Source organism: Hyalella azteca, unplaced genomic scaffold (genome assembly GCF_000764305.2).
Source record: "Hyalella azteca isolate HAZT.00-mixed unplaced genomic scaffold, Hazt_2.0.2 contig10279, whole genome shotgun sequence".
Lineage (NCBI taxonomy): Eukaryota > Metazoa > Arthropoda > Malacostraca > Amphipoda > Hyalellidae > Hyalella > Hyalella azteca.
In genome coordinates, this window is record NW_025940324.1 from 290,713 (window position 1) to 308,565 (window position 17,853).

A 17,853-nucleotide genomic window follows, 5' to 3' on the forward strand; every position below is an offset into this window, starting at 1 on the left:
GCTAACAGGGTTATCATTACAGGACTACCACACATAGCGCTAATGTGGCCCGTAGAACATTCGGGCTGCCATCAAACCAAGGTCGGCAAAATGTCAGGGAAAGGATTAGGTTAGCTGCAGGGGGCTCTTTCCTTGCGGCGCTGATTCACTAATGTTTGAGCTCAAGGGTGATTGAACACAGCCGCAAATCTCACGAGTCGGTGCGACCCAAAGTCGTGTTAATATTTGTTGTTTGGTAATGTTATTGTTTGATTGTTCCTGCACTTTCACACACATTAATATGGAAAACACTTTTAAAATATGCTTGTTGGTAGCTGTCGTTACTGTTTTTTTTACTAATCGTTTTAAATTTTTACATACCTTGCTGTGGAATAGCTAAAGAGATTTAAAAAAATTATAAATAATTCAGATTTCATTTATAATCAGATTTTTTCTAGGCTAAGATTTCATCCACTCAAAATCTTTCCTTTATCACTTCTCTCCCTTTGTACTTGTAATTACTCACTTTACTGCCGCTACATCCGGGGATTCCGACGATGGTGTCCGACAAAGAAGAAGTCGATGAAGATCGTCCTGACAAGGAAGTTCTTCCTCCAGGAGGCAAGGACGTGTAGCTCATGGCGGCCGTCAAGGGGGGCGTGTAAACGCCCGTCAGGGGCATAGGTCGTCTTGGTAAAGTTGAACTTCGCGGCGCGTCGGGCAGGTCATTCCTAGCATCGAAACTTGGCTTTCTGATGCCAAGGGCGACATTCTCGTCGCTTGCAATGCGTTTATCGTTTATTATAAGATGGGGGCTATCGGGCGTGGATGCTTGTGCTGGCGACGACACTCCTGGTGGAGGGTATCTACATCCTGCTGGAGTGCTCATGCTGCGCCCGAGTTTTGGTGGCGGTTCGTTTTGGTAGCGACCATGAATCAATTTTGGTTCGGGGCGTCGGGAGCAGTCAGGGGACACCGTGTACCTGCAAGCCTCGGGGGACTGCGACACCCGCCTGTGGATGCCAGGCGTCGACACGCACGAGGATATCGTGTCGGGGGAGTGAGTGGCGCGGCGGCCGGAGGTGGGAGTGGACGCATTGCTGAGGGGACCTTCGGACGGCTGCCGACAGAGAGGCCGTACTGGGACGGAGGCTCGACGGCTGGGACTTTGAGTCCCGGCGATGGACGTGGACGAGCGATGGGACACGTGCTTCAGCATAGTGCGGCCTGGAAATAGAAGGCAACTTTTCAGACAAGCTTCAAATTGCAATTATACAGCTCAGCAGTAATGTTTAAAATGTACATAATTTAATTTGATTTTCTGTGAGGCATTTGAAGATTTGAAGATTGACTGTGAGGCATTTGAAGTCATGCGGAGAAGTTCTTAGCTATGAAATATTGCCAATCGGACGAAAATGTGTCAATTTTTACGATATCATAAAAGAAAATACCATATTGTTAAGAAATGAGCATTTAATGCCTAAAAAATATTTGCTCATTATCATCAAGTTGACTAAACACATACACATACATACCCACCAGTTGACATACACATACATACCCACCCCAATACAAATGCGCTTCAAACTCCATGCCTCGTTTAAAATAAATAATTTAACAACATATCTCTCTAGTTATGAAAGCTTGCTTATTTTTACTCCAATTTACTCTAAATCTAATTTTCATCCCCAATCACATTTTCTACAATCTCCTTTATCTTTACGCTTATTCTATACGTACGTGCGTGGAAAGTGGAATACATTCACCAAAGAGGGCATAGCTTTAGAAAATCATAATATGCAGTCGAGTTCTGAATGCAGGTACCTTTGTTTGTGAACAGCACAGAGATCGGATCACTGATACCAACTATTGGACGGTAAACTTTATTTAGATTTCTTCTCCGTATAATTATTGTAAGATTAAGTTCCTATTATGGATCATTTATTTGTAGTCAAATTTCTTGCAGCAATACATCATTCATAATACCAACCCCGCATTCAAGTGAACCGTTAAAAACCTTCTAGCAATTTCCCTTCGAAACAAGTTCCCATGCAAATACCGGATCATAATTCCTGCACAGCGTGGCAGCTTATCTCGCTTGTATCGATAAAATCAAAGCCATAGTTCTGACCTGCTTTCCACGATACACTTTACAGGTTGGCAGGTAAACCTCTTTCGCAAGACTGACACCTGCGCTGTCAATATATACCTAGTCTTTCAGTGAGATGAAAATTGGCATTTCTCGCCATGCCATACCCAAAACAATTGGAGTGAGGCACGCTGGCGCATATTGCAAGAGTGTATATAGGTCTCCCTAGGGCGAGGTACCACAAGATTGCAGACTGCAACGCAGTCCAGAAAACCATTTGGGTTGCCCGAAAAGAGTACAGGCTTCAGCTCCTTTTACTTTCAAAATGAACTTGAATTCCATGCTACTGGAAAATATACTTTTAAATTTAAATCTTTATTTGTAAGGGGGAAAATGTAGATGTATGTTATGATTCCTAATTTAGTGAAACCAAAATATTGTATTATGAATTAATGACTAGGTACAAATGTGGCATTTAGTTCATGATATTCATCTATTTGAATAGAGGTTTGAACATTTGCTCAATCTAGTGATTAGCGCACACTCAGTGAGTTAACAATGGCACAACCACAAAATGTGTTCAACTTTCTCTAATAATAATTCAAATACATTATCTCTTTTTTTCTGAATTCATGAACAGATGGTTTGCCTTTGAATATCTGCCTTCACTTGCATTCCTGTGCACTAAAGGTTACTTTTCAAAGTGAATAATATCTGCATTTGCATCGAACAATCAGTTATGTCCAATGTTTCCTTGTCAAGCTTTAAAGCAAATTTCCCTCAATAAGTCCCCACTAATTCAACGCCTTATATATTTGATTTTATTTACATCAAAGGAGTAAATGTGAAAAGAAATAATATGCGTTTAAAAATTGCTTTTTAAAGACAACACTTCTGAACAATCCAGTATCTTGGATGTTACACATGTACAATGAATTTCTAATTTCATTTTCAAATATTGAAAAAAAAAATTTTTCTTCAAATTTTTTTAAGATATCAAAATTTTGTAAATTTTAAAAATTATTTATTCTGTCAATTGATTCATGCATTGTCTCTGACTTTATGCAATTGTGCAAAATTTCAGATCAATTGGAAGACAGACAGACAGACAGACAGACAGACAGACAGACAAACAAGAAGTGAAGTTAAAGAGAAGTGTTGTAAAAATACAAGAAACCCGTTACTCTCTAATACTACCTAGTGAACGAGAACACCGAATAAACAGAATAATAATGAAACTCCACTTTTCTTCTGCGCTAGCAAATGATCTTGCATGGTTTATGAACAGCATCGCAACACGCCCCTAAATTGCATGAACGCTCGAGATTGTGCTAGATTGTGGCTGGTGGACTGTGAATGAGGGACTCCACGAGGGCGCGTGGCATGAGTAACTTGGCCACCTCGTGAACAGTACGAACTGTTTTAAGCCTTCCTTTAGTAAATTAATTAGTATTGTCAGAAGTGGAACTGTACATGAAGACCACCTGCAAAGCCGGAATTTCTAATGAGCATATAGGGGAAACTCTTCCATATCGTCGAATGTATATTGCCCCCAACCTGTCGTGTTCAGCGAAACACAGAAGAATGGTTCCAAGGTGCAGCAAGTTTTGATTCAGTCTTCGGGTATCTGGGCAACATGCATTTTAAAGGATTTTTGCCGTTTTTAGACGAATGCATCCTGAACTTCGAACGAACTATAGAGACATTGGCTGAAAACAAGCGATTTTGCTCAAAGCAAAATCGCTTGTTTTCATACTCCCTCATTCGAGAATCCGGTATATGCTTCAGATATTCTCACTTATATAATGCAGTTTTTTTAACTGATAATCAGGTTTCGGCAAATTTTTTCATTCAGTATTTTGTTTCACTAGCCTTATAATTATAACCTAATGTCTAAATTCGGTAAAAAGTTGCCCATTAAATTTTAAAGTCAACTTATAAAACAGCTGCTTTGGCTCGGCGATTTTTGAGTGGTCAGGGTTCGTTGCTAACAAAAAATATCGCTTTGCATGCGTCATAGGCAGACGAGCGACTGCATTTGCACTTTCTCGAGCGCGCCCGCGGCTTTATTTCCTGTACGGCATTTTTAGACATTTTCTAACGGAGATTCTCCGTGCCTTGCAACTGGTCTAATTCCTGGTGAAGGTCGTGCGTTTCAAATAGTGTTTGAAATAGTGAAGTACATTGTTGGAATAGTGAAGTACATTGTAAAAACAGTGATGTACAATGTAGGAATTGTGATGTACATTGTAGGAATAGTGAAGTACATTGTAGGAAAAGTGATGTACATTGCAGGAATCATCGCTTGTGTTGAGTAAACTACATACTACCACTTGAAGTGACTGCATGCATCATATATGTCGTGACAGTTTCGTGACAGTTTATTGTATGTCTGTAACAGTTTATCTTAAGTATGTAAGCGGTTTGTAATAGTTTTTTTTATACGTCCTAACCTTTTTGAGCTTTGCAGTGCTTATGGGTAGCTTTGTGTGTGTTTCTTGAATTAAATCTAGCCTGCGCTAGTGTGTTGCGTATACACATGCGTAGATGTACAAGTAGTACATTCTCAAACATTGAATGCAAAAAGAAGTGAACGAATTTAGGGGAAGCAACCTGACTCCATGACTTTGTTCGTATAAAAATTACTATGCAGATGACTTGTTCAGCTGAAACTCAACCTCTCACAAGTCTGAATCAAGTATTCAAGTTCTCATTAGAATCAATCATTACTAACAAGTTCGGCTCGCAAATCCATTGTAGGCATCCATCACTGCTGCCAGTCGCACACAGCTGTGGCACGAGCGTTCAGACGCACGGATACCGCGCAAACTCTTAACTTGTGACAACGCCCCGCACTACCAAATTATGATGTCATACTCATCCTCAATACATTATTCATTACAGGGCTTTGAGTCTATACATTTTAAAATGTTTTTCACATGATTAGAATACAAGACGGTTGGTATGATGTTAAATTGACGCATTGCGTGAAGCAACATAATCTATAAAAAAATATAACTCAGTACTCACTGCAGTGAGTGACAGAGAGCGCATTTTCTCGTCGACGAAAACTTGAGGTCACGGACGGACGGACAGACAGACGGACATGGCGAGCACAATAGCGCATTTTTTCCATAAATGAGAAAATGCGCTAAAAATGCTCCTCTATTAAATCTTAATTGTTTATAATGTGTCGCGTGTCGGTTTGATGCAGAGGTCGCAGTCAGGAAATGCATATCCTTTTTAATAACGGGAATATAAGGTAAAGAAAGTGCATGGGTGCCTCCATAAAATGTAACCTCAATCAGCAATAGCTTTCTAGAAAACACCCGATCCTTTTCCTGCGCGCTGCCGATTGAACTATGAACTGAACTGGCGCAAGAACTCCACGCCGCGTATGGGGTCGAGAATGAATGAACGGCATCGACATTCTATTCAATATAACCTTAAAAATACCACTGAGAAAGATACGTGGATATCTGTTTGAATTAAAAGCACAATAATCCTTGCACTGGGCTTGCCGAAGTTGCGAAGGCCCCGTGCGCCCGTGGAATGAAGTATACGGAGTATAATCTTCGATCCGGTTTGCTGATGATTTTAAAAGTCATTATAAGAGTTTGATGGCAAAATTGTTCGTGAATTTTGCACATTTTGCAAAATCATAGTTACTGAAAAATAACGACTTCCAATGTATCGCTAATTGATAATCTCTGAAAAACGTGGATCATCGTGGTGGATGTCACTACTCTTCATTATCCTGCTGCCGTGATCCGTAAAGCCGTGTATGGTGGAAGCAATCATGTCATCAAGTCGCTTCTAAGTGTTTCTTATAAACGGTAGCCGGAAACGGTGTCGTGTTTCACTCGTGATCCCAGCCGACCTCGCTATCTGAGGTAGGGAACCTCGGATCGACTGTGTCGCTCGTCCTTTGGATAAGAACACTCTTAATTTGGGGTAATTCACAAAGCGACGACTAAGGGTAATCAAAAGTGCTCTCTCTTTGACTTGAAGACATATTTTAAGAAAGTTTAGCTTTGCCATTCATATTCTCGGAAAGGTCGTTCGGTTGTAAAGTCGAAGAAAGCGTCAACCGATCAAATGCTATAACGAGAATTTGTCGCTCTTGTTGGTTGGTATTTTGAACGCAAAGCTTCAAAGAAACATCGGAATCGCTATTTGTGCAACGTTTAATGAGGCATATATGTGTACGATTCGTAAAAGTTAACCTATCTGCAACGCCAGGGGTAAGGGACATTTGGAGCCCCATTTCCGCAATTTTATGCTGAAGAACTGAGCGACACTTTCTTTATACATTGTTTTATGGAGCATATTTTAGCCTTTCTAATAGCCGCTCGAATTTGAGATTACAACCATGCCTCTCTTTTGCTTGAATTAAATCAAGAATATTCGAAGAATTACTTTCTATTCACGACTACTCAACAGCTCGAAGAAATTGTGTTACTCGAATATTCCATTCACTGCAGGCGCGTGATGTGCAATCTCATTTAGTTATGGTAAGATGTAGAAATGATATATAACAACTGGAGCAAAACGACTTTTTTATATTCGGCAATTAAGGTCCTTGTTAACTAGAAACGACCTTCCAGATGATCCGATCATTGCAAGCTATACGATTGTGACTTTTGACAGTTACGATAACCAAGAAACAGCAATCATTTTTCCTCTAGTTTTATTTCTGGAAGACCTTTATAAACGTCGCTAAAATGATCCTATTACTCGCCTCTTGATTCTCGATTTAACTTCCTATACGACGTTCTTAAGCTGCATTTCCACTGGGTGCGTAGAGCAAAAATTATACGTTCAATCACATTTCAAACTTGTTAGACCAAATGTCAGTTCGAGAAAGTAGTTTCGAAAGTAAATTATTTCGTCATACACTAATATTAAGTCCGTTAAAGGTGCTGACAGCCTCCATATTATTTTGGTTTTGTCAATTTATTCTCTTTCTGACATTCTACATTATATTTAGTGTTGTTTTGTCCACGGATTGAAGCTATTCAGAAGTGCTCCATTTATAGTTAGGTACTTTTCTTCTGGCTGGGGAAGACATAGCATACAATTTTTGTTAGACGTTCATTTTGCATGCTATCAACAATTTGTTGAGAAAAGGGACGTAATTTGACAGAAATAATTGAATTTCTAAATTTCCCTGGTAATTATTATTTAATGCACTATTTGTCAAAAAACATCAGCAAAACACGAATTATACCATTAAAAAGTAAAAGCGATCAGCCAGAAAGGTGTTAGTTGGCATGTGTTTAGATATAATCTACTAAACTAAAATTTATCGACTGAATTTTCCTTTAAACCAAATAATTTCTGAATTTATTGAAGTGTACAAAGGCAAACTGTAAAACTGTAACTGTGTGAAGGGATAATGTAATTTCTACACAATTAAATTCGATTTTACCTACTTTCAGTCTTATCTCTCAAATACTTCTCTTCGGCGTACGAGAACTTTGAAAATCGCAATAATTAGTCAACCTCATTTTCTATACACCAATTAAATTCATTAAGAATGAAGATGAAATTTATTTCATGGTCACACGAACCAACCACATTTTGTGTGTGCAGCAGTGTATGTTTTGTGTGAGACTGTTAATTGCATCAAACATTATCACACACCTTCTGAAAATAAATTAACGGCTTCTACATTTTTTCGATCCCTTGCATATGCCCGTCTCTGCACTTAATTCGCAGCTCCTGGAGCATCGTACGAACTAAACATGAAAGATTAATTGAAGATGCAACGAACACTTTAAGAACGACTAATGAATTTTGTAACAAATATACATTGATTTTATTAAAATATATCTTTAGAATGTAATATAGCGCTTCCTCTGCAAGAGGATCTCATTAAACTGTAATGCATGAACCGTAGTGCGAGGGGGGCCATGATATTCTTAGATCGCCTAATTGCTTACCAGCGCAGAAAATTTCTCTCCCTAAGCGGCATTGAAACTTAATGCGCTGCACGCAGCAGGTAATCAAGGAAAGACTCTATATTGGGAATACGGTAGGCCCGTTCTCCCTCATATTGGATGTGGTGCTCGACCAGTGAAAAGCCGTCAGAGGTATAGGCTGCATGGTTATGAACACTGAATTTGGCATGAAACACATATTTGCTTGTATTAAACATATATATTTAAATGAAGTATTTAACGTTTTATCAAAGAATTAAATAAAAATAAATGAAAGTGTGAATTGATAATAAAAATTCTGTTTTATGTAATGAAATGCAAGTTTGAAATTGTAATATGCATTATATGCATTTAATTAAAATTCATTATTTTTATTGGGTAGATTAAATTTTATCGGCGTATTTTGGCGATTCATTAAAAGTAAGATAGGGCATTAAGTGAACGATGCCACACACTTTCACTTTTTGATTAGGCAAATAACTGCTTTCACCAGAACTGGAGCTCTCACGCGGCAGTTTGCAACGCTGTCTACGAGGCAGCGGATGCGTTTTTTGCCCCGGCAACTTGGTTAATTTTGCAATTTTCGAACGCTGGCGCAACATGCGTGGGCGATCTGGACAAGAAACAGATCTGTTATACACGAGGTTCTCTCAAATAAGGTATCATGAAGCATTCAAAATTAAGAGTTACCTTTCAGAATTGAAAAGAAAAATGTGAATGTAAACGCACTGCAAATAACAAATTCTATTTTGGTGCTTCTATTGTTTTGGATTTTGGCTGTGATTGTATGACAACTGTGATATCATTTTTTTTAAGTCAGACTCTAATTTGTTAGCCTAACCTTTATAGTTACTTGGAATAAGATTTACATGCAGTTTATTGCGTTGCACTGATATCTCTCTAGCGAACAAAACCTTTTCCTTGGAAAGACCGGTTCTGAGTACCTGATTTAATATTTGATTTAAATCACAAGTCACAAACACAACTCAGAATGAATCCCTCAATTTTTTTCGATTTGAACGTTAGTCAGCTGACTCCCACAAGCTGTCGCATGAATCAAAGCTAAGAGTATGTTCCAATATTTCCAGTAATGTACTGCATGGACGGTGCATTTGTGACTTCGAAGAAATGTCGGCAGCTAACTTATCTCAGAACACTATTAGGTCTTCGTTGTGGCTATGAGCAAGCTTCAACCCGGCGTTACATAACGTGCGTTTTTAGTGCTTGAAAACGTTCATAGATACGGGTGAGAAATTTACGAAGAATCTCTCCTCATCTGTGATAGCGGGTGGGCCAAGAACTAACAGAAGTAAAAACAGAAGTTTTTATATGTTTTAGCCTCTAAAGTTGTCTTTTCTAATCACAATAATTTCCTTTAAACTAGTCCGTAAAGCATAAATTTACTTTTTTTAATGAAAGTTTATTAAATAAATACCCAGATATTTGTTTTACCTGAAAAAACATTCTGGTGAAACGATATTGAGGACTAATAATTGAGCTATTGCGAACACATTGCAATCAATTTCCGGCTCAGAAAGCTCATTCAACTACCTAATTGAAAGCCCAATTACACGTTTTTAAATCTCTGATAGGAAATTTTCACTTTATTACAGTGAAGGAGTAAAAAATAGTAGGATAATTTAGACTCACTGACGTACAATTATACATGTATGTATATTCGTGAGCATATAATTTTAATTATATTGGTGAGCATATAAGCTGACGAAATACAATAGAAACTTGTTACTTGAGAACTATAGCCGTACTTGATATATTTACAGCTTGCAAAACCTTGTTTAAAAATTATGTGCAGACTCACTGTGGCTAAATAATTCTAACCATAAATAAGGGGGTCATTATTCTGCTGAAAATTCATTTTCAAAATGCCCAGGAGGAGAAGCTCAAGATCCGGTTAAAATTTTGCCAACCTCTATGACTTGTGGGTCATTACTGACATGACGAAGCGACATGTGTTGGCGAAAGAGTGAAGGTTGCATCGGTGTGAACTGGCCTCTCATTTAGTCTGGGTTATTATCATAGAAATTTGTCACGACGCCCAGCCTTGCAGGGCCCAGCGTGACCCATAACTTTCTCTGGACAAGTAGCTGCCAAGAAGAAGCTGGCTAACGCGTCTGCATCAAGAAGGGCGACTGCAAATTCTTTTACCTTGCGATTTAAAGGCTCTTAATCATGAGTGGAGCAGCTATGATACATTGAATGAACAAATTCTGATGAAAAATTGGAATTTATAGTCCAGCAAAGGTCTTAGGGTTGCATTAGGTTCTGTAAAGACCCGTACTTCTGGAAACCTCTGCATGTGTAACGATGAACTTTCTACTCTGACGCTGTAAGATTGCCTAGGTGGAGATGTCCCGGATCAAGATTACAACTTCCAGGGGTCGGGATGAGCAGAATGAGGTTCGTATGTGCGATCACTGTTTAGCTTCCACTACTGGATCTTGCTAATTGTACATTTTCAAACAATTCTCTCCATGATTTGATTCCTCGACAGTCCTCTCGCCATTGTCTGCTGAACGCTTGTGTATCAGTACAGAAAAATTTATGCTAGTGACGTTGAGCTGTATCAATTTATTATCAATTTATTATCATTTATTATTATTATTGAGCTGTATCAATTATCAATTTATTTAGCGAAGACGTAGAAAATAAGATTTAACATTTCGTTGATTGTAACCCAAATACATCCGATTTAACTTGCACATGATATCTGCACACAAGTAACACTGCAAAAAAGCATTGCAGCCAGCACAAAAATCTCAGTAAAACTGATGCATCATGAACGATCCCACGGGTCAGACATATGCCTCACGACGCTGTCCCAACTTGACGCCGTCAACTCTCAGGCGCGTAATGACTCCATCAGATGGTAATGATCTGGTATTTAGGAGCCTTAATTACCTGCTGCACTTATCCCTCGACGCGATCACCGATCAGGCGAGGGTGTGGTACTACCATAGGTCGTGCAGGAGGTGATGAAAAAATGTTCCTTCTATACATAAAATGTAAGAAAATGGTTATAAATTACCTACGTTAGAGACGATGTGAACAAAGCAAGTTTAGATGTTATATTAATGAAAACGTAAAAGAGGACATTATGCTAGTCTGTAGGCTTGATTTAAACAAATTCACGGCTACAAAATGCTTCACAAATATTGGTAATTTTAATGCCTCTGCAAAAAGCTGAAATCCGCGAAACAGCTTTCATGAGATGCTTTTAATAGTTACTGATTCAAGCAAACATTCTGCATTGCACTCATGATGATTTTCACGAAAAAAATACAATTCTTAGTTATATTACAGCTTCATAACTAATTAGGTGCTGCATTGCATTCAAGCTTTATGGCATCAGAGGTGCAAGAGCTTGCAACACTGAGAGCACCTCTAATCTATCAGCGCTAGACGAGGGCGTGTGCCCTAGAACTGGTTCCCTTCCCTATACCCGCGCACAAACCAAACATCCGTCCTCGGCCAGCTTAGCAAAACTTTGACTCGCAAAGACAAGTGGCCCGGAACGGAACTGGTCCGCGAGCGCCGACCGTTGGCCTTCTAAACACGCCACGCTTGTAAAGTTTGTGTGTACACATCAACAGGGTTATATTGCATGCCAGGACTACGGTAATGTTACTTCGGAGGTATTATAGTAAACATCAGACGCTGATTTTATATCTGCCGTTATAGTAGCTCATTTTCGTACGTATCAGACGTAGAATTTGGAGGACAGGCTCGATTTTTCAGCTCGCCTCAATGCAAGGATCGCAACGTCGAAAGAAAAGTTCAACTTTCTACGGATTATGGTACTTTCTCCGTGAGTAATTCCTGTATCTGCAGTAATGGGGCAGACGCTCCGTAGTTATATGGTAGTATCCTGAGTCACGCACTGCATGGAAGCGTATTGTTCCAGCACGCAGGAAGTGAGGTCAGGCACAGCATTTAACATCAAGGGGGGCGTCGCGAGCCTTGATCTTGAGCGGATGCGCACTGAACGGCAACGAGTCGAATATTCCGGGGCCTCAGGTCTTGGCTACAAGCGATGAATTGTCATCATGTTTTCAAGAATCTCTCTTGTTCTGCTCGATTACGTTTTAATATTATCACCAAATTTCTATGTAGGTTTCGAAATTTTAGTGGGACGATGAAAAAGTGACGCACGGAGGGTATTTTTTGTAAATTTGATAAATTGCAAGGGTATGGACAACTTCGCTGAAAAAAACTATATCTAATTTTGAACTTAACATTCCTATAATACTGTTTAAAAAATTTAACTCGGTGAGCACTTCATGGAACAATTTTTCCCTGAATCTAAATGATACCAGCACACACGTCTATTAGAGTATATTTATCGAGAGAAATAGCGTCGGCCGTTACAAGGAAATGAAACTCTGTCTATTTTATACGCGTCTGCGTGTCCGGTTGATAAGATCAATTCGCAGATCAGTGGAAGAGTTCGTTGGAGGAAAGCTTCACGGAGCTAAGCACAAGCTTCACTTGATTTATCAAGCTGCTCAATTCAATGAACGTGCAGCTTCCTCGCAATAACGGCACTGCTGAGTGCCAAAATAATGAATCAAGTTTCTTATTCTTGATCTATTGAACTTTCACCTGTTTTTCTTTCAATGCATAGTTGTTTTCTTGGTTAAGTTTGATAAGCTGAATGACGATATTAATTAAATCTTGATTGAATGCAGGTTGTATACAATTTCCGATAAATATTTAGGAAGGGTTCTGACATTTCTTACAGAATAATTAATATATATAGTATTACAGTGGTATTGACTCATGAATAAAAATGTTCGAAAAATTACCGATCTCGGTTATTTTTAATGATGAAATTGGTATAACATTTATGCTGCTATCTCTCTTTTTTCAGCACACAAACTTTGTTTCAGCACACATTTGTTTCAGCACACAAACTTTCATTTATTAACCCTAGACAAATATTAGTGGTTAGGAATAACAGTTACTGTAATAAGTGCACGAAGAATGCGTGCCGGAGATAGCATCGACCAATTGATAAGATCGCGCGCTCGGTGACACTGCCGTTGATCCTTGACGGTATCACGGATACTTTCGATGCAATTAACTCAATCCGCGATTTATGCCAGTCAATCGTGAGTATGTTGTGTGAAGGGAAATGATCAAATTTTATGATGAAAATTTGACAGTGTCCGATTTTCGGCTTCGGTGTCGAACAGAACTCGTTGAATGAAATTTTTGACGTAGGGTGAACAAATAGAATTCTCATAGCGAATTTACTCATGATTTGAATTTTTTGTACTCTCATTAGTTTATTCATCACTTGGAAATTCCCATATAAGTATTGGATTTCGTTGAGACTGACAAACCTTGTAGGCCATACACGCTTACGTTAAATGCGAGTAAAGGCTCATTTGCCTTCGATCGTCCTAATGACTTTGAGTAAACATTCTGCTGCAATTTTCTTCAGTGCAAAGAAAGAGCATCAGTAGCGTGTCTCAAACACTGAAATGTTCCTCATGAAGTAGAAGTTATTTGCCACTTGAGTCCACGTAGAAACGGCTGCTCGTTATGTTAAGTTCTTTACTTACCTCTGGTATTCATTTGAGTCCATTACGAGCTCTAAGCTTTTTACGGACACCTTAGTAAAAACTTAGAACACAAACTCTACCCAAGCTTGCCTAGGTTTACTCTGCAAACACACGTCCTCGTTCCGGCCAGTTTATTTTAGCTCATCTTATGTTAGCTGAGCACTTGCAGAATTAATTCGCGCAAATACATACGCATGCTAACGGCAGCAGAATTTTCAAGCAAGCTTTGATTCTTTGACATGAGAACTTCTCGTTTAAAAAATTATCTGTTTATACCGTGGGATTATTATTTTTTATCTCAAACTGTTTATTATTTATTTCCTGACGCATCTTCAAATGCGGTTCAATTTACAGACAACTCCATAACAGGTGATTAGTGAATTATAGTCGAATGTTAACGTCATTAATAATTAAATCTAGCAGGTTTATCATATTGCCGTTATCTTATCTCTACTGCAGTGATCAAAAACACTAATTTTAATTAATAAGAAAAAGCAATAATTTTAACTCTTCCTGCAATTCTAACATTTTCTGCCTGATAAAATCCTAATCTTTGGATAAATGGCTTGTGATTGGTCCCTGTGACCTGCGTATGTACGTAGCCCCTGAATTAAGAATTACTGTGAGGAAAACACAGTAGAATTAACTTTCGAGCTTGCTTTTCCCCTGGGCAGATAAACGCTGCAAAACACGGCTTCTCGCGGGACGATTGACTTTCACTCTCATGCGAAGCTTAAAGCTAAGGTGCAATAAACCTTGCGAGCTTCTTAATTAATTTGACTTCTTTTGACATGACTCTTCTTAGGGCCAGAAATTACGATGTTGCAGCGTACGCAAACTGTTGTGATACGTCGACATGTGGCTGCAGATGTAGCTAGGAAATACGCTAGAAAGCATCCAGAAACGTTGTTCAAAAATCATGTTATTCAGCGAAGAATAAGGTATATTTTTATCCATTACGGGTCCTTTTAATAAGTAGAAACTGCAATCTCTCGCATGATTGCTTCTGGATATGAAAAAAATAGGTTCGTCGTCATTGCTCTAAGATGCCTGAGAAAACACAGCATACCTGATCAATTCCATCACAACAAGTGTACCGCAACGACCATCTTAGGACAATCGTGTAAATAGTGCAAGTGTTGTGTAAATCATCTACCCAAATTAAAATTACCTTACTTATTTAGCTGTGATAAGAGTAAACAAATTTGACCTGCTTGCCTAGATTCTAGAAAATAGAACAATCGAAATGGCAGTGCCTTAACTAGTAAATGTCTTATCAATTATAGCAAGTTAAAATCACAAAACATAACTGCGTCAGAGGTATAGCCTTATATGTATATAATTAAATAGGTAATAGGTAAAGTGAACCAAATAACCTAGATGGAAATGTTCTCTCGCTTTTATTTCCCCGTCAAATTGCGTAGAAATAATACAGATTAAATTATCTTTTTAGCTCTTGACTATCTGATTGAAGTCGTTGCATCTTTTCCACGGTTTCTCAATCACTGCGAAAATAGAACGAAGACGTCAGCAAACTTTTAACATTCCGCCGTCAATTACTTAAAGCTGATTAAGGATGCTCCTGCTGGAGGATTGAATTGTTCAGTTAAAGAGAGAAATGCTCGAAAATTGCTGACTTGGTTTTACTCATTTCTAGGATCCGCTTTGCTTGACAAAATGTCGCTTCCTTGTACGTTTTAAGACTGATTTTTTTTTTTGAGTTTGCGATGTTTGTATTCAACCTCCATCGGTCCTTTGTGTTATCCGTGCGCAAAATTAACAGGAATCTGGTTTTTTATTCCACGCCAAAATTCCACTGTCGGAACTGAAACAATAAAAAGATATCTGCACTGCACAGAATTTTTTCTTCTTAGAAATTCAGCCTTTACCTATGTAAATACGTTTTCTTTGCGGGCTCTTCAATTATGAACAAGCTGTATTGTTACGATTGTATTGCTACAAATTTACGAGTGAAATTTGTATTCTATGTTTATTCCTGTAATACATATTGAAGTTTATTGTAATTTAAATTCATGCCAAGCATCCCCTCAAATACTCGTTTCGCTTCAAGCATAGAAAACGGGTAGCGGAATGAGATAAAATCTACGGAGCTATGGTTTCCAGTTTCATGCGATTCTCATATATACAATCTTAGATAAATAAATATACTAAAGAATGCATGAGAGTTGACGTTATACGTTCCCTCAATCCCAACGCATTTTTGGCCCTGAAATTTAACAGTGTATTGAGCATAAATGTTCTCAGATAATGAGTGCACTGATAAGAAGTATGGTTTATCGCGAATAATTTTCCAGCAATATTTCAGTATAACGGATTATTTTCCAAGTACGCGAGAAGAAAAATTTGGTCACAGACATTCATTATCGTTAAAACCTTGTTGGAGGCATCAGATTTCAGACCTGAGAGCTTGAAATTCAATTCTTTCTTATGCAGCATTTCAACATAAACTGGAATTAAGTTAGAAAAGCTATGCCATTGCTCAGAATAATTTATTTCTCTATGGTTTAATTTGAGCCTTTCACGTGAACGCAACACCTCTCTTATCCCCCTGGCTTTCTCTCGTGCTCACCTATGGGAGGTATAGGGAAGTTTTTATCTCATGGGGACACCGAACGAACTTACGCTCGAGATCTTATCACTGATGACTGGAGATAGCAAAACTTATCGCCGCACCGAAATTGATTCATGGAGTGAGAAGTTTGGCCAAGTCCACCTTATTTAATGACTTACGGCCTATATCGATAGCGATCAATGTACTGCGAACGCACTACAATAAAACAGACAGATTTGTGAGAACATTTTGAGGACTTTATCACATCACCCTAGCTTGATATCATTAATTGATACTGCGCATTTACCACTGCAACCTCAGGCACCAAATATTTCATTATTAATTGCAGTTATCGCGTCAATTGGTTAAAAATACAATTTACAATGATATCCCTTATACGTGCGACGTCTTGAAATGTAACGGACAAAAATGCAATGAATCATGATCTTATCAACTTCATTGAGCCAATAACTGATTTATTATGTTGGTTATGGTGCTTAATTAAATTCGTTTTTCAAGTCGCATAAAAACCTAAAATATTGAACGCTTATACGCATTGAATGTCGACACTATTATTTGTGAACGAATATTTGCTTTAGGTCACTTTCACGAAACGCACAACCTTCTCTTGAAATAAAATAAATAAACCTAAAACTTGAAATCTCATTGCAAGGACCTCTCAAAAACAAAAATATATCATGTTTCTAAGAATGCCGAGCCTCGTCAGTGAGGGGAAGAGAGGGCGCTTCCCTCGCGTGTCAGGGCGAGTGTTTACCGTGGCTCAGGAAGCAGCGGTGCAGCAGGTGCAGCTCATCCGCTGCTACCGTTCGTGTCTGCTGCTCCCGCTTCTCGCCCTCGCTTCAAACTTTATTGTCACACTTGTTTGTCGTTTTTTTATTGAAGAATTTTTCCGCAACAGGTTTACATCATTTTTCATTTAACTTAAATTCGCGATGTAAATGTTTAAGTAAAAATAAAAGGAAAAAGTTCCTATATTTTGACATGCATGATTAATTTTTCAGTATTTTATGCGAGTGATATGATGGAATCTGGCTAGCTAGAATGCCCTACTTGCTTGGGTTCGATTCTGTTTACGCGGCGAGGGTTGCAGCCGTAAGCCGTGCTTGCTTATCCCTTGACCATTGTTTACATCGTTACTCAGAACCTCTTGTCTACACATTCCTGATGGATCTCTCACAGGACAATTCTTAGCATTTTCGCCTCCCGAGAGTGCGCGCCAAAAATCGAATGAAATAAAGCATTGCCTATCCATTTGCCGTTGATATCAGCTGGCATCTATTTCAGAAACAGATTCTTTCTGAAATAGATGCTAAGTGCTAAACAGACATTGCCAATTTCAGGCGTTGCAATTATGTAACGATCGTGATATATAAGATCTTTACACAAAAATAGATCTTATATACATTTACTTGTCTTCATGTAGTCGAGTAAACAAGACAAATTTTACTTGAATCAATCAACTACTGTCAAATGCAACAAGTGATAAATTGCCATCAAATATGTATGGAGTTCAGGAATACATTTTTTAAGGTTACGAACTTGCATGAAGCCCTATAAGAAATATTTAAACTCCGTTGAAATAATCCAATACTGCGAGCTCGCAACAACCTGCCGAAGAAAAGAAGGCATATATACGCGAGCCTTCTTTGATGTCGTCTTATGTAC

General features: G+C 38.5%; 1 protein-coding gene across 1 annotated transcript in view; it reads right to left on the reverse strand.

Moving 5' to 3' along the window:
• LOC108673457 (mucin-5AC) overlaps positions 1-17,853 on the reverse strand; it is a 32,514-nt gene that overhangs the window by 12,147 nt on the left and 2,514 nt on the right. The window contains exon 2 of the mRNA XM_018161297.2: positions 506-1,206. Coding sequence (XP_018016786.1) covers positions 506-1,198 — 693 coding nt within the window. The 5' untranslated portion in view covers positions 1,199-1,206. The remainder of the gene's footprint in view (positions 1-505; positions 1,207-17,853) is intronic.